Source organism: Sceloporus occidentalis, unplaced genomic scaffold (assembly GCF_023333645.1).
Source record: "Sceloporus occidentalis isolate IW3139 unplaced genomic scaffold, rSceOcc1.0.p SCAF_9, whole genome shotgun sequence".
In the NCBI taxonomy this organism is placed as follows: Eukaryota; Metazoa; Chordata; class Lepidosauria; order Squamata; family Phrynosomatidae; genus Sceloporus; species Sceloporus occidentalis.
The window spans coordinates 38,325,217-38,343,714 of NW_028316989.1; the positions used below are offsets into that span (position 1 = coordinate 38,325,217).

The following is an 18,498-nucleotide window of genomic DNA, read 5'->3' on the forward strand; positions in this document are numbered from 1 at the left end:
CAAATGAGTTTTATTTTTTGAGCACAGGACTGCCACCAGATCCCACATAGATACAGTAGCCCTGTTAGTCTCTTGAGGCATAGAGAGAAGGAAGGAAGGAAGGAAGGAAGGAAGGAAGGAAGGAAGGAAGGAAGGTGAGGGAAGAAAAGGAATGCAGCAGCACCTTTAAGACTTAGCCTGAAAAACCCACAAAAATCTATTTGCCTGTGTTCTGGAAGAGTTTCTTCGTGACGTTTCGCAGCATCTGTGGCTGGCATCTTCAGAGCGAAACATCAGGAATAAACTCTTCCAGAACACGGCCACAAAGCCTGAAAAACCTACCAAAATCTATGGAGGCTGGCTGTGAAAGCATTTGACTTCACCTTTAAGTCTTTATGAGGTTTGGTATGAGGTATGAAGCTATTTTGTTCAGGTGCACTACAGAGTGATAACAAATGATCAGGTATAAAGCATACTTATGCAGTTGTGAGATATTTAAACTTACTTTGGCATGCTCTGAGCCACAGCTAGGGACATAAGATGGCTTGTAGTGAGTCAAACTATAAGTTTATTTAGCCCAGTCTTGTCAATTCAATGGGCAGTGACTCTCCAGGGTTTCAGGCATGACTCATCTCTAAGAATATGTAGAGATCCCAGATGCTCTCCCATCCAAATACCATCCAAGTCTGACCCTGCTTTCCTTAAAAATCAGACAAGATTGGACATGCTCATGGTTCTATGGTGGTCTACATCAGAAATATGAGAAAGTGAAAAGTAAAAGGGCCAGTTGAGAAACGTAGGCCTGGCACAGACGCGCACTTGGCAGCATCCTCACCACAAACTAGGGCTAGATGAGGCTGAGCACATACATGCCCAGTAGCCCCAGTACGTGAGGAGGCTCGCCCCCATCTACACGAGCACACCAATCTTACCCCTTCTAAGAAGTTGCTTTTGGCAGCTTCTTTTTGCTCCTGGGAGGGAGCGCATCCTTACCACACCATTTGGTTGCTGTGGCAACAATGCGGAGCAAAGACGGGCGGCACGTAGCTGCCCATCTGTCGAGCCCCTAAATTTACAATCACATAAGTGAAGTGTCACAGGTGATATTAATGTGTACCAATTAATAGGAGGGTAAATGCAGTATTTGAAAGGGTTTCCTCCCCATTTACTCCCACTTTGGGTTCTCTAGACCTGTTCACTCTTACCTCTAGTACAGGACATGGGCAGATGCTGATATGTGGGGTCTGCTCTCCCTGCCTTTACACATTAAAATGGGCATGCTAACTTTCCTGGTATCAAGGGAATGTGTGTGCAGCATCTTCAGACAGAACATACTGACCGTATTTTCAGACCTGTTTGACAATGAAATAGACTCCCAGGCAAAAATAACAAGGACAGACATGAACAGAGCAAAGTTGATGTTTATTTTACATTAAAAGGGTGCAAATAGGGGAAGGGTGTATAAGGTACACAACTTTTCTTGCAATGTCCCATTAAAACAGGCACATCAGAAAGATCAGTAGCAGGACCCAGTTCCTGGCAAATTGAAATCCAACCCGTGCCAGAAGAGAGTGCCTCCTGCGCATGGTATTTTGTAAGCCCTTATCCTGGTCGAACCATTTCAAATGCATTTGAAATTGACATTCATGTTAAAAATACAATGTTGCATGTTCACTGCCGAAGTTCCAAGAGCAGTGCCAGGATGATGTGAATTAAACATTGCATTACATGTTAAAAATAAAACATTTCTTTAAAAAAATCAAAAGGCATTTCAACAAGAATTAGACATGTGCACACAATACTTAAAAAAAATTCACAGCTGATTTTTTTTTCCTTTACAGTAACAAGAGTTGCACTCATTATCCCAGTCATCCCATTTTGAAAAGCACAAAAGGCCTACATTAAAGAAACAGACATAATAAATTATACACCACAAGGTTTCCAATGGGAACAAGCCACTTAACTGCGATTTCCCTTTTTTGGGGAAAGATGCATTTTTTGGTATGGCCCACATGCCCCCACACTGGTAATTTTCCTCTCCGTTTGGTGATTGCAAAGATACCCTCCATCACTGCAAAACTGCTTTTCCAACTGGAGAATACGACCTATTCCAAATTCCACAGGGTTGTGCCTACACCATGCAGCAGTTACGCAGTTTAGAAAAGCATGTATTCAGGGGTGGGGGGAAAGCACTCATTTTCCTGAGACAGTCTTAAATGAATGAGATAGGCTGAACGGCATGCCTCTGCCATTTCCCTGGGAGGGCATACTAAATTCACAACAGGCACGGGAATCTAGGTTACAGCTACCTGCTCAGTTTGAGCGTCTCAGTCCTTCTTGGAAACCACACACTTCATAGGTGCAGCAATATTCTAAGTAGCATCTCAGAATGACATTCCTATGAGTTGCTGAAGTTCAGATTTCTACTGCAATATGAAGCTGAGGAGAGGGTATCCTGGTCAGAGACGGGGGGTTCTTCACTGTTAGAAGGTTGGCATCCAGAGACGCTTCTACTTACTCCTCCTCAGAGCAAGGCCTGTTGCATACAGATACTGGAAGATTTCCCTTTCTGTCCTCCCACTCCCAGGCTTTCATATAGGAAATGGTGGTTCCTATAATTTTAATATGACAATAGTCCCCTTTACACTTCATCTACAGTTAAAAAAATATTAGGGGAAATTTAAGAAATCAATTCCATTCCATTCGCTTTCTGAGAAATGCATACTACAAATACCTGACAAGGCAAAGTACACTGACAATCTTCAGCCCTGTAACTTCTAGACAACATGCCAACGTCTAGACGCACCAAATGAAAAAGAAAAAAGGGAAGCACTTTCATTTTTGTCAGCTACCAAGACTAAAAACTAATGGAAAATTAGCATTCCAAGCAAAGGTTTTGCTATTTCCCTTCAAGGACTGATACGCAATGAGGCATAAAAGGTACCATTTGTTCCCTCTTGAAACTTTAGTAATATTTTGACAAAGCAGGGACTATGGCTTCATATTTATAAGGAGCTGTGCATCTAGACGTTCACTTCCATCACGTTCTTCAAATTATATACACTCAGAGGAATGATATATTCCGTTTCTCCTCCCCAACAAGACATCATTCACAAAACCTCTGACAACACAGATTTGTAGACCATGTGCTAAATGTTCTATTCATGAAGAAGGGGCAATACAAATGTGTTCCTCCACCTCTGAAGTTATTGTAATTCATGGACCATTTAAGTCATGTTTATGATTACAGCAAGAGTGAGTTAGGCCCGAGACAGACGAGTGGGAAGTGCAAACCTCAGGCCAATTTTAGGGTTCCAGAGCACATAGCATCCGCACGCTCCAGAACCCTAACATGTATGGACGGTGCCATCTTTGTGGCACCGTCCATACGTGGCACGTGTGCATGATGCAAGTATGATGCCGCATCCACACCTTTGGGCACGTAGTGGACGCGTGACAGTGCACCAATGGCACACTGATGACATCATCCCCATGTGCCAAAAGGAATCCAGTTTTTCCAGGTTCTTTTTGGTCCAGAGGGACACCACACAGTTTGGCTGCTGCGGCGTCCCTCCGGAGGGAAATTGGGCACCTCTAGCCCGTCCCTTTGGGGGGGTTTGGAAAGCCCCTAAGGCAAACTTAAAAATGATGCTTCTTGGTGGAGGAACTTTGAAAACCAGCTCATGATGATGTTGTTTTTTAAAGTAAAATTAAGAGTGAATAATGGAAGAAGAGAAAGGTTTTCAAAACAACCACCAAACATTTAAGAATATCTTAATTCTGGCAGTGGCAAGTCGAACTTACATATACGTGTTTAGCTGACTTTACACTGGAGCTACTTGTAGAGATTAAGGAGATTATTAGCAACTCTGATCTCTCACATTCCTCAAAAGGTAACAACGATGGCAAAGTTATGATCATGTTATTGAGAAGAATAATTTAAAATTCAAGAACATGAATGATCTGCAAAAGGGATTCCTGGCCCAAGTACAGCATCTACCTCTCCAAGTGATAAAAGAGGATGATGGTCTTGGAAGATCCATCTTTAAATACCTTGGTCAAGCCATCTTTGTATTTAGCAGGAACATCAACATGCTGATACTTCCTTCCCATCAAAACAGGACATATAAAAGGTCCTGTTAGCAGAGAACACAGGACTCTTGATGACTGGACTTATTTAGCAGTTTTGGCCTATAATATCTGAGAAGACACACAAAACTGTAGTGAAGGCATACAAACTGCTTAATTTTACTTCTGGCTTCCCCAAATTAAGCTTCAAAACAACTGGTAATGATGCTTGCTTTGTCTTGCCAACATTGGCACTCATATGAACTAAGAAAAGAAGATGATTGGCTGCAGTGTTCTGTTCAAAAAAGCTAATTTTACGCTGTAAAGCGAGAAGGAGAAGGAAGCAATTTTATAGCTTACTGTTCTTTGAATGGATCACTACATTTTAAAGAAAGATCACAATAACTCCAAGAACCTTCAGGTTAATGCTGGTAATTTCAGGGAAACCAGCTCTCATGCTAAAACTTTTATAAAGGAAGCACTGAACAAGTGGAAGGCCTTCTTTAAGAAATGGATGCAGAATTTTTGCACACATTCCCCACTGTCATGCAGCTATCCATCAGCTGAAATACTAATTTGTGGGACAGGAGGGAAGCCTAGATTAAGCTGATTTCTCTATTCCTTTCAAGAGCACAACTAATCCAGTGGATCTAAAAAAACCAGAAGAGGGAGTAAGAATAATATAGCCCTCCAAACACAGTTGCGCTGCAACTCCCATCAGCATTAACCAGAACAGCCAATAGTGATTAATCTTGAGAGTTGCGCTCCAGCAATATCTGGAAGACAACATTATTTCCACCTCTGATCTAGATGGAGCACCACAGCAATTCATTTTTCTCATGTATTTGCTTTCAGAAGAGCATCAGCCTGTTTATTAGCCCGTCTTCAGTACATGCTTTTATTTTCCATATGAACATAAGCATTTTTTAAACCTCATTCATAAAAAATTTGATCCCTTGAACAATGAAAAAATGGTCCAGAAACAAAACCTTTTAAACAATAAATTTACTTGCATGCTCTCAAAAAGAATTCTAAAGGGAAAGGGGGGGGGGGGTCACTTTATTTTTTCAGGACAAGGCTTTTGTTTAAAATATAGCTTTCCAGTATGGCAAACTCCAAGTTGTTCCTTGATGGATGAGGAACAGATTATTGTGGCGAGTGGAGTTTTACTATTTTGGAATGAGTGCTAAGTAGTTTATGGGGATTAGGAAAGAGAAGTTAAGATGCTGCCATATTTATCAAAGCTGGAAACATCAATTCATGCATCTCCTCCACCTGAGAAATCAATTATGTTTTCACATGGAAAGAGAGGAAAGTGAGGTTTGTTTTAGAAGTCACATGAGAAACACTGAAATTGATAGATAATAATTAAGATGAATATGTTGCAAAGGAGAAAAACTAGTCATTCTTATCAGTGACTGAAGTGAAAGAGACTTCATGCTTCTAAATTGCATCCCAAATGTAGGGAATATGCAATTGGCAGAACTCAAAGAATGGAATTACACGGCTCTAGGAAAGACAGGTCATGAGCAAAAGGCAAGAATATGATTTGGCTCAAGGAATGGGGACAGAAAAACAGTCCGTAACTCAACAGTGGCAACTTCCTTTATATTTAGACAATGCTTTTGGATTAAGTAGAGTTTTATAACTGTTGAATGAATATTTGAAATTGGAAAGGAAAAAAAACCTATCACTGTAGAGGGAGTTCCTTGCCCTGACCCACCCAAACAGATGCTTCATTCAGGCAAGAAGCACTCACTCCCTTCCTCTATAAGCCAGAATGCTGCAATCTTGCAGACAGTTCCCTTTCCAAAGAGGCAGATGCAGTAACAACCAAATTCAAGTTTTGTGCTACCTTTTATGAGCCATAGGACAGAAAGTTTTACAAGGCAAAACCAGAAGCTCTGAGAACAAACCATTTACTTTCTACTCCAGAAAGTGCCTGAGAGGATGCAGATAGCACACATCCAAGTCCAGGCCTATGGGGTCAAATTCCTTAAATTGCCAGCATTTATTTCAAGAGATACCCAATAAAGCGCTGAAGAAATTCACAAACTATGCCTTGAAATACAAGACTGAGTGTATTCAAAGTGGGTACTCCCATTTTGGGGGAAATGGGAATGTGGGGCACATTACTACACAGCCCTGACTGCTAGCTGAAAGAAGTGCAGGTAATATACAAAAGAGCTGCTCTGATGGAAGCCATGGGCTCTTCCATTCTGTACAGATGGTCTGAAAAACTCTGGATGGTCTGGTTACAGATGACATCTAAGGCAGTAGCAGTGTCCTCTCCCTGCAGAGTAACTTTGCTCCCTTTAAATGGCTGAATTGTCTCATTATTTTTATTTCCTCTTATGGTAGTTTAGTTTGCATTTCTATGACCTGCCCAGAGTTCAGCCCAGCTGACTTCTCTCTCACCTGCTAGCAGAAAAAACTTCCAGTTCCAATCAAGATAGGTTAGGCACCATGGGAAAAAAAACACATGGGGTGGGGAAGGATGTCCACTGATAGCTGGAAATGGCAGCTGAAAATTCAAGTAAGCTTCAGTGCACAACAAACAGTGGGCTCTAAAAGCCTCAGAGTAGTCCAAGGGGATTCCAAAGTGGCAGAAAGATAATCAGAAGAAGGCTTTGCACTCAAAACACAGGCTGAACATGTGTGCTGGCATCAGTCACACCCACAAGAAAACACCCACACATACAGCATATGCATACATAATGCTAAAAAATAATTAAAAGTGCAACAACAAATGTTTTTTTAGAACTGACACTTCTCCATAATCATTCTGAGAAGGGTGACATCACAGAAACCAGTAAATCAAGGCAACTGGAAGAGTAGATTGCAATTCTCTTGCTGTTGGCTTACTATCATGGAATTTGGTGGAGTGCAATTCAAGAAGGATCAGGTCTATGCTGACAGTGCAGCTGAAAACTAAGCCATTTGGAGGAAGAGGAACTGGACCCTCACAAGACCATCCTCTCCACCACCACCTTGAGTCTACAGTTCAAAAAGCTCTTCACAGCTGGTGGCAGGGAAGCATACTGAGAAAAAAAAGAGAAAGGGAGCAGGAACAAAGCACATTCACCCGGAATGCTCCCTTTGTTGAACTGTTGAACTTTGTTGTACAGAAAGGAAGGAAGGTAGCCAGCCATCCTTCCAACAAGGGCAACCAGTGCCTGAGAGGATGCAGTCCCACTTTCAAAAGGAGCCTCAGACGTGTAGTGAGCAACAGAGAACATTTAGGAAATCCACCTGAATGTTTATTTTGGAATCCCCCCCTTCCTCTCTCTGTCTCGCTCTCTCTTTTTTGGTTTTAAAATGTCCCTTGTTTCTTGTCCTCTCCCCAAGAGAAGCCCCATTCAATAAGACGTGGCAGGAACAGCAGGTAAACAAAGTCCCCCAAAGATTTCAAGGAGACACCTGTCATTTCTGGCGCTGGGAAGACTTCTTCCTTTTCCTCTTATAGAAGCAGCAGCACCTGGAGCACAAAGAACACAGTAAATCAATACAGAGTATCTGGGGCCTCTAGCAAGCCCCCTCTTTCCAAAGCGTACAGGATGGGCCCAACATCTTCACGCTCAAGAACACCCAATGAACATGCTCCCCATGCCCACCCCTCTCCTGCAAAAACTGATGAACAAAGTGCCTTTGGAAAAGCCACAACACTCCAGGGCTTCATGCAGGTTTTTTTCAAGAGCAGGTTGAAAGAGTGTTACTAGGACTAATTCTAGCCTCTGGCTTTGTTAACATTTCCACAACTACATTTATGCACCAACTGCAACATGAACATTACAGCTTCCATCAGAAAGGCTTAAACTCCAAAAGGCCACCCCCAGGAGGAGTACACTGAAAGAATGGCACAATTTACAGAGATGATGCATTAACTGTACAAGAAGCTAACAACGCCACTTCTAGACAAATAGAATAATTTCAAACTGATACTGTGTTTGACTGCTAGGATACATCAGAACCATAAAGATAATTCTTGATATACAATGCGGCTAGAAAAGATGGACACACATAGCACAAGCAGAGGAAAGCCACCATGACTGCCAACAAATACAAAAGAGATTTTAAAAAGGAGTATAGGAGAATTATGTAAAACAAGAACATGTCAGGATGAAGGTCCAGCCCTAATACAAGTGTAGGTTGCCCTTATCTGGAATTTTCAAAACATATGAAGTACAATTCTAGGAGTACTACTGTCAAACAAAATGTGCTGTATTCCCAACTCTGAAAAAACTAAACCTGTTAACTGATTTCAAATTGTTTGATTGTCTGATCTTATATTTAACATAAACTGGCTTTTTGTCAATATCTCTCCCAAAATGCACATATATAAAGAAGCTGGTACATCATCAATTCAAAAACAAGATTAAAAGTCTGTTAAGAGAAATAAAATGTTTGAGAGTTTTAATCAAAGGTGTCTGAAAGAGCTTTTTTAATGGCTTATTAGCCCCTCCCTGACATATTTCCTTTTATTTGTGATAGGAAGGATATCACCTAATTTAGACCTCTTAGGCCCTTCAGGGGTTTCCCCCTCTTCACTTTTGTATGTGACTTGCCTTCTAAACTGATCTATCTGTATTTGGTAAAAATATTCCATAGCCTCAGCTTTCAAAAAGTGTCTCAGCACCATTACTGTCACCACTCTCTCTCTTTTACCAATTGAAGGAAAAATTATTAGTCATCCAAGCACAATGAAGCAAAGACATATGAACAGATGCCTTAACTGCTGGAATACAGGGAGAAACCTTTGCCATGTTACCATGCCTTACCTTTATGTTTTTGCAGAAGAGCTCACAATGAAGAGCCCATGCAAAACAAGAGGCTACTCTCCTGGTGCCATTATGCAAGAGGGGGAAAGCGAGAGTAGGAAAAGCTAGAGAGCCAGCTGTGTTGCACTGAGATGTTATCAATACACAACTGTTTAAAATAACAATCAATAAAATTTCAGAAATATGGTATATAATCAGAATAGACAGATTACATAAAGCTTGGAAATGTTTCTTCCTTGACCCCAGCTCCCAGATTCCACCAGCCAGCATGACCAGTTATGAAATCTGAAGATTGTTGGTTGCAGATTCCTGGCAGCTGTAACCCAAGAAAGTGCCTCTTCCAAGCTACATGTCTCCCCACCTCACAGAAGTGAGCATCTTCCATTACGGCTGCAGAGGAAAGTAGAGTAGGTGCAACTAGAATTATCATGTAGGCACTGTCAAAATTTGATACCCTTTACAAGTATGGTAAGCCCAGGGAGCAGATCTAACTACAGCTCTCTGTGAACGAGGAAGACTCATAGCCCTACAAGAGGGTTTGGGTAATAAGGACAAATGAATCTTTGTATATGTGGCTCTTCCAGGACATAAGTCAGTAGTATTTATCTAACCCAATTTCAACACCCTTTATTTAACATACTAAATTACTTGTCACCCCGTGTTCAACAGTAATACTTGTACCCTTGACTATTTATTTTTTAAATGGGATGTGTCAACATGGGGCAGGGTGTTATCAGCATACTGATATACCTCTACATGCCTCGGACGACAACTCTGACCAAGGATGGCATCTCTCCTCTCAATGAATGCCTTGAAGTGTTAATGGACCGGATGAGGAAAAACAGACTGAAACTGAATCCAGACAATATGGAGGGACATGCTGTCGGGACCCCTAACCCAGGTATAGGGATAAGTCAACCAGTCCTGGACAGGGTCATACTCCCCTTAAAGGACTGTGTGTGCAGCATGGGAGTGCTCCTAGATTCATCGCTCCGGATGTCAAATCAAGTAAATGTGACGGTCAGGAGTGCTTGTTATCAGTTTCGGCTGATACGCCAGCTGAGTTCCTTCCTGGAACTGAGGGACCTGGAAACAGTGGCACATGCACTAGTAACCTCATGACTCAACTTCTGTAATGCGCTCTACATGGGGCTACCCTTGTACCTAGTCCGGAAACTTCAATTGGTTCATAATATGGCAGCCAGGCTGGTCACCAGGACAGGTAGAGGTGACCATATAACACCTATATTGAACTCTCTTCACTGGCTGCCTATTAGTTTCCAAGCACAGTACAAGGTGTTTGTAATGACGTATAAAGCCCTTCATGGCTTGGGTCCAACCTACTTGCAGGATCGCCTTCTTCTGTATAATTCACCCCACACACTTAGGTCCTTTGGGAAGAACTTACTGAAGCCAATAAAGACCCCCTGGAGGGCCTTCTCATATGCCGCTCCCAAACTGTGGAATGGCTTGTTGGAAGAGATCCAGAACATCACCAATCTTGCTTTAAAAAGACTGTCAAGATGGATCTCTTCCGACAAGCCTTCCCTGATTAACTTGGCCTCCTTTAATATGGACCCCATATAGAATACCCCCGGCTTCCCATCATTCTGCTGTCGTTTTTTATTGTTGGATATAATTTTATTATTGTATTGTTATAGGGAATTTTAAGTTATTATGTTGGAGGGAGGATTAATGGGTTTATTCTGTACTTATTTAATTCTTTACTATGTATTTTTATTCACATTGTAAGCTGCCTCGATCAATCTGGAGAGGCGGGATATAAATTATTATTATTATTATTATTATTATTATTATTATTGATCACATGATATGGTAAGTGCTTAAGAACTCAGAGAAAAAGAACTCTACAACAAAACAGAAAAGTAACATGTCTAGATTTTTATATTATATATTTTAATTGATGATCAAATAGACAAGAGGTGAAAAGGAAGATGATCGGTAAAACCTGAGAAAGGCATGCATGAAACTAGGGGCAACAAGCTGCACAGATGGGCTTCCATTAAAGATGACACATGCTGGATAGTTGACAGAACCAGACAAAACAGTCTCTTATGAGACGCCTGGAGTACATACTGGGTGGCCTTCCTCTATGAAATGAATTCTCTATGAAATGAAGCAGAAACACAGAGAATCACAAAGGATGATGGAACACACAAGATACTATTTAACACACCCAGCTTCCCATACTTAGTCTTTCTATTTATACTCCCCCCCCCACAAAAACTCCTGTGACAACAGCAGTAACTGTTCTAAAGATGGTTTCCTATGCATAACATGAATACAGTATGTCCATTTTTACATTGAAACGTTGCCTCAAGATGACTATCCCATCCCAAAATATGATAAAACAGCCTTGTGAAAATCAGAACATTCTAATCCTGCCAGATTAACTATGTCATAAATGTCATTTTTCAAGAATGATGTTAACCTGAGATTTAACACAGTGACAATACCTTCAAATCTGTGGGAGAAAGGCAGGATATAAATCCTGGAAATTAATAATAAATAATAAATTAACCACTAGGCGTCACCTGAATTTTGAACTTCAAAATGTGTCTATGTGAATCAGTTGTTACGTAGTGAAAATGGCACCGTAAATTCTACTGAGTAAAAATTAACTATATTCGGGTTTTGACTAATGCAGCTTGCCGTCTCTAAAAAAAACAGCTGTGTCATTATATGTGCGCACATGTACATTTTGATGCATACATACACACAGGATGTGAATTAATACGCCAATTATGGTAGAAAGCAGAGTTCTTAATACAAGTCACAATTTTGTATACACACACATGCAAGTACAGTACTGGGTAAGTAATGTTGAATGGTGCAAAACAGCATAAATCCACTTCATGTGCTTCCACTAACAAATATTAGTGGCCTTTAGTTCAGGGTTTCTCTACCAGGATTTTGCAAAGAGGTTGTGACTGGGAGAAACATTTTGCTTTTAGAGCTGTAGATATAATAATTTTTATGCAGGGGTTGAAACTTGAAAATTACTTGAAGGGTAAAAAGGTTGAGAAAGGCTGCTCTAGCTTGTTGTTGGGCACGGTTCAAAGTACTGTTTTTTAGTTATAAAGCCCTACACCAGCTTTTCCTCAACATTGTACTCTCTAGATAAGCTGAAATACTACTCTATGCTGGGTGAAATGACCGGATTTACAAGTTCAGCCCACCTGTACAGCATCACATTGGGGGAAAGGCTGTCCTATACTGGCTGGGAACTATCTGGCTAGGAACTAGCTGCCTTCTCCCACACAAAAACAAACCAACTAATAAGGTGTTTAAGTGTTACCAAAATATGACCAAAGGATGAAATGCCCCAAAATATAAAGTATAAATTAAAGGTAGTTCAGCTAGTGGACACTGCCAACAAAACAGCCCTGGTTTTCACACTTTAAGACTCAGTGATCTTTTACACACGTGCATTTTTGAGTACGGGGAAAACATGTATTGATTTAAAATCGGGTTTGTTTTGTCTTTCAAAGGAGAAGACACCATTACGAGATGATTATTTAAAATCTACATTCTTCTTTGGGGGAAAAAGTTATCAGGTAGGAGTATCATAGTTTGGATTATATTAGGGAGCCAGGTCTCATGTAAAGAACAACTGATGAAAGCAAGATGGCAGAAGTAGGGATGCAGGAAGTGATGGAAGGTTAGGATAAATTGCAGAAGGTGAAGAGGATGTTTGATAGATGGAGAAGAGGAAGGGTATGAACGAATGAAAGGAAAATGGGTATAGTAATGAGAGAAGGATGAAGTAGGAAGAAGAAGATACAGAGGAGGTAAGTTGAAGAAAAAGGAAATAAGGAATGTAAGAATGATGACAAATGGATATGAAGACATGAGTGTAGAGGATGACTGTTTCTTTGGTTTGATTCTGTATGAGATTGTGGAAGCTGTTTTTATTTGATAGCACTTGATATAATCATTTTAAATTATGGTAAGGGTGAAGATAGATATAAGGTTAAGATTAAGAATTATTTATGTTGTGTTATTTTTAGATGATAATATTTTGTCTTGTTTATTTGTTTTTTCTTGGTATTATGTCTGTTAGTTTGTAGTTGTTGTATATTTTGAATAAAGGTATATTTTTTAAAAAATCTACATTCTTCAACAAGATCATTTGAGACTGCCAGTGATTCACTAGTTCTACATGTTAAGCACTCCTGGGACTGCATGCATGTGACCAAAAACTAACTCCAATTACAATCGTGAACCCAGCGAAAAAGAAAATCTTTCTGTTTTCCCAGCTACTTAGTTGTGTCCCTTAATTTCTGTAGCATAGAAAATGGCTCATTTGCTTATACTGGTCCTAGTAGGGTTCCTGGAGTGAATATAAGACAGGATAAAACAGTCTTGAGTGCTTGAGAGAACAATTGCAAATCAAACCACACATGTAAGCTAAAGAAATGAAAATGACACAAGTCCTGATAATGACAATGGTCATTAAGGGAAGTGCAAGAGCAGAAGAACCTTCAACCATATATGTGATCTTCAGACAGGTTAGCCTTTCTTGAATCTCCCTAGACTAGGGGTGAGCAAAGTCCAGTCTGCAGACTGCAAAAAGGCACAGTACACTATTAATTATTTTATCTGAAATTATTGTTGATCAGGACATAAACAATATAGAGAAGAAATTATCCAGTGGCTAGTGCGTCTCTCATTTTCCAAGCTAAAGGGCTATAAAGCAATTGCTTCTCTCCACCATGAAAAATGTAAGTAGTCATAGGAAAATGATTATCTGCATCTGTATTTCATCAACAGAACCTGACAACAGATTTGGGGGATTCCAGTTCAGAATTTTCATAGTGTGGAACTCCAGCTATAGAAGTGTTCTACTAATGCAAGCTACATAAATTACTGCAAAGCTGCTAATAAAATGCAGTTAGTATATAGTAAATCACGAGTTGCAAATAAAATGGCAAACTCAGAATTTGCGGTAAGTCCACTGCTCTTAGAAACCTATGTGCCATGAACTTTACAACTAACAAACAAAAGTGAGCAGTCCCATAGGAAATTTAGCTCCTCAGTTTCCAGAAAACTGCTCCAAGATATTTGTATTAGCTTTACAGTATAGAAACTAGAACTCTTTTCTCTTTCTTTTCTTCTCTCTCTCCTCTTTTCTTAAAGACCAGTGTTTGATCGTTTTAATGTGTCAATACTAAACAAGCCAACTAAACCCTAGTTCTGGTTCCTTTTCCTATGGAGGAAAAGTCACTTAATTTCCTAGTCATTTAGTCACTTAATTATCCACCTAGTCACTTAATTTCATTTTGATCTGCCCAGCCATAATCTTGTTCACTCCCCCTTGTACCTGAACCAGAGAGAGTGACTCACCACAAGTTGAGCATTTTCAGGCAGCTACAACAGACAGTGTGAGGAGAAAGAAAGAAACACAAATAAAAACACAGAAAAGGAAGGAAGGAAACATTAGTTCAGAGGTGAGATGGAAGCCTGTCATGGTTGATCATGCAAACATGCAGTGCAGATCTGTGGTACACACCAGGTCCCTTTGCCTTCTCAAACCTGGTTCCACCTGAACCTCCTGCAAATAGGAGGAGGGATAATATGATGGAAGTGTTGCTGGAAATGTTTTCACAACAGTCCAGAACAATGGTATTAGGGCACAGGAGTATTCCCTTAATAAGGTGAACATACTCCAGGACACTTTGGCAGATGGGAGCAACAAGGTTTCTCTCATATGTCCCAACCAGTGTGGTCAATAGGCAGGGGTTATTGGAATTTGAGTTCAACACATCTATAGGCCCTCCATTTTATATACTTCTGGATTAGGAGCTGCAAAACATTTACAAGGAAACGCTAACATAGCTGGTAAGAAGGGCTAAGATTCAAATATCTGTTTAGATGAAACATGGCAGTTCATCAGACTATATCCCTGTATTTGCCTATAATTAATTTATAATTTAGGAAGAATTAGTTGCTCTATATCATTTGGCCTACACAATTCAAGAGTAACATACACCTACTATTAGCACCACCATTACAACTGATTTACTCATAAAACTGCTTATGCTAGAGTAGCCAGAACTGACATTGCTTGCATAAAGGGCTTACAGAAGCCTTCTCCAACCTGGCACTTTCAGTATATATCTGACTGCAAATCCCATCATTCCATCACTGACCATCCTGGGTGGGATGATGGGAGTTGCAATCCAGCACACTTGGATGGTGCTGGGTTGGGAAAGACTGACTTACCATTGATTTGGCAGAATTACAACAGTGGGAAATGTGGAAGGGAAAGCAAAATGAGAGGAGCTAGTGTCTAATGAGTTTTTAGTCACAACTAGAAGGGCTGTGAGCCACACAGGTGCAGAAGGCAACACAGAGATGCAAGAAAGGTTTAGAAAAATGAATGACATTCAGCAACATTATCCAACAAAAAAGGATGGAATATTCAAAAGCAGTGTTGATAAGGATTGTTAACATTTAATGTTCATGTAGAAACAGAAGCAATAGTACCATTAAAAGGCAAAAAGAAGAGTCATCCAAATTCCCTGGCTTGGGAAGTGGAGAAAATATCAAATGTCAGCACACAGAAGTAACAAGATAGTGCCAAATGTTTTGGTGGAAAGGTCAGTAGTTCTATTCTGGCCAACAATGGAATCTTACATAGCTTACTTGAAATAAATCCCACTGAATTTAACATAATTTAATCCAGGTAAGTGTGTATACAATTGCAGCTAAGTTGTTTAATTTGGGACACTTAACAAAGCATGCAAAAAGAGACATCAATTTGCCCCAGACTGTTGGGGGCAAATTAGCTTACTTGCTAATTAGCTTACTTGCTGTTCACCGCTATGATCTTTGGAATAGCGGTATATAAATAAAACAAATTATTATTTATTAATCAATGAATAAGGTTAGTCTGAAGCCGATTACCAGAATTAACAAAAAACAAGACAGAATAAATGTAGTAAGCACAAGCTATGAAAACTAAATGAGAGCAAACAGAGCAAATAACTTAATTCTGGGTAGTGTGAATTGCTAATATGGACAAAAAAATTAAACAAAGATTGAGAAGGGCAATAAGATGGAAGTCATGAAACGTGATTCCAAGAGGACACAGTGAATTGACAGCACTAAAGACACCAAACAGGTCAAGAAGAATAAAGAAGAAGTTCTTCTATTTGGACAGAACAAAATGCTGGAAATGCTGGTTAGCAGAATCTCCAGTGAAACTGATCTAGCACAAACCAAGACTGGAGAAAAGTAGGCATGTGAGTTAGATGAGAAAAAGTGAAAATAATCATATCAGTTTATTAACAGAATTTTGCTGTGAAGGAGTAAGGATTGATAGCTGTAAGAAAACATAGGAAACTGTTGTGCGGATGGAAAGACATAAATATTTAGGAACTTAAAAACTCATGGGAAAGAATAAAAAAGCAGAGAAAGACGGAAGATACACCAAGAAAGGAAAACATGACAGGAAGGGACTGAGTGAATAGAGTAAATTGTGGGTACTGGACAAGTGCGCTATTTCAATGTCAAATATGAAATTAAGGGCAGAGTAAACGGCTTTAAAGGCAAAAATTGGAAATGTCAGGCTATAGTAAAAGACCTTCAAACCGAACTTCACTTTCAGATATCAAAGTTTAAAAGACTTTATGCAAAGATGAAAGGAGAGTAGGCAAGAAGGCTTTAGGAACAAGATAAATGTGCAATACAAAGCAGGCATGAGCAATTGGCAAGAAAGGAAAATTTTCAAAACTTCAACATTTCCAAAGGCTTTTAAGAATTTCTGAAGTTGATGTTCAAATAACGAAATAAAGGTAAGTCATGGATGGGAGGTAATAGGGCAAGAAAGGAAGAGTAAAAGTTAGAGATGGGCAAGAGAAAGAGGAAAGGTTGTATATAAAGTCAAGTAAAACCTAAAAACAGATTTCTTGACCTGCCAGCTTACCAAACAAATCCCAAACATTCATTTACAGTTCAATGTTATGCAGTTATTAGGTATAATCTCATCCTATTAAAATGAACAGGAAAATCCATCTTTGTATGCAAGATCACTGTATCTGTAATTTCCTTTGTACAGCTGCACCTCACTTCAACAATGTTATGTTGACTGAAGTCATTGCAACTTCAGACATATGGAAATTTGCAACATACACAGAAATATCAGGTAAGGTTTAGATGTTAAATTTGAAAGAACATGTTGAGAGGAAGTACAGTGCACAGAGTAATAGGCGCAAACCTTTTATACTAGAAGAGAACCTTCCTTATTCCATCAATATATCTAAATTAATTTCACCCAAGATGAAAATCGCATAGCTAGGCAATCCTAGATGCACTTTTTGAAAGTATTGTTCAGTGAATGTAGTATGATTTATTTCCATGTTAACATTCAAAGATGGCATTTCAACTGTGACAATATTTTGAAGTTTACCACAGAAGAATATTTTTAGAGACAGTCTGGATTCTTTCAATAGTATGATTCTATGGGCAAAAGAAATGGTCTGATTTAATTTAGCTAATGCTCCAGTGCCACAGCAAAAAGCCCATTGCATTAAATTGCAAGCAAATTAGAATGGCTTACAGAGCCCACTTGAGTGGAACTTGCTGGAAGCTAGCCTAACATTTATTTATGGTAACTGCTTGGAGATCTACAGGCTCAACAAAGTAGAATATGTATCCAAAGAACTTACCCCCCCCCACCCGCCAAATCTACAAAAAGACATTCATGATCTGTGGAGTAGCCAAGACTAAGCCTTTAATAGCGAAAGTAAAGTGAAATTATTAGGTTTGCCACAAGCATTCTTAATTTTATTTATTTAAACACATTGAAATCCTGTCTCTGAAGCTCGAGGTGGCTATGAAGCTCTCCTGAGTGATGATGACAGAAATGTTTGCAAATCGATAACCTGTTTCTCAGGCAATGGAGTATTAAACGATTACTTCATCTCAGCTGCAGAATCAGACCTGAAGCACAATTAAAGGTATTGCGAGCTTTTCTGGCAAGCATATTTTAAAGCCATTTTCAGCACTGGGAATCAAGGACCACAATGCTTGCAAAAACAAAAAGAAAACTTCTAAGTACTATTAGTATTATGGGGAGAGTCACCAGAGTCACAAGGCAAGTCAGTCAAACTGCTATGCCTTGATCCCATGAAGCTTTTGAGGAACTTTCTTTCCATAATGATTAAGTGTGTGCAAACTTTCCTCATAAAGAAAAGGAGATGACTGCTGATCACCGGGAGAAGACTCCACAGTACAACTCATGTGGCAGCAACAGATCATGCAGAGTACCACCAGATCGATGGCAGAAATGAAAAAAATAATGATTTAGGTGGCAAATATAAAAATTACTTACAACATGATTAATAGTCCAAAATAATGTCTTTGCAAGGATGAATAAGAGTCCAAACACATGGTCTCGGACTTTAAGAATGAAGGGGAAAGGAGGACTTGTGTCTACATTCACAAAAATAAATTGAGCTAATTAATGTGTATAGAGCATTAAAAACCAGAGGTTACAGCCCTAATTCCAATAAGCTTTTCTATACATGCCATTTGCAAATTTTCTGAAATGCTTATGTCTAATTTTGCAATACATGCTCTGGCCAGAAGTAGCGCTACTTAGGCTGCACAAGCGAAAAGAAGCTGTACTATCACTAGCATCACTGCG

The 18,498-nt window shown here is 39.6% G+C and overlaps 1 protein-coding gene across 4 annotated transcripts in view; it reads right to left on the reverse strand.

The window, feature by feature from the left end:
* Window positions 1-1,382: 1,382 nt before the first annotated feature.
* LOC149307306 (casein kinase I-like) overlaps window positions 1,383-18,498 on the reverse strand; it is a 48,628-nt gene continuing 31,512 nt past the window's right edge. For 3 of the 4 annotated variants that reach the window (XM_089538860.1, XM_089538861.1, XM_089538862.1), the window contains one exon: window positions 1,383-7,525. In XM_089538860.1, coding sequence (XP_089394986.1) covers window positions 7,471-7,525 — 55 coding nt within the window. In that variant the 3' untranslated portion in view covers window positions 1,383-7,470. Of the gene's footprint in view, window positions 7,526-10,777; window positions 10,953-18,498 lie in introns of those variants that run through there. The other variant, XM_089538863.1, reaches the window with a different exon arrangement.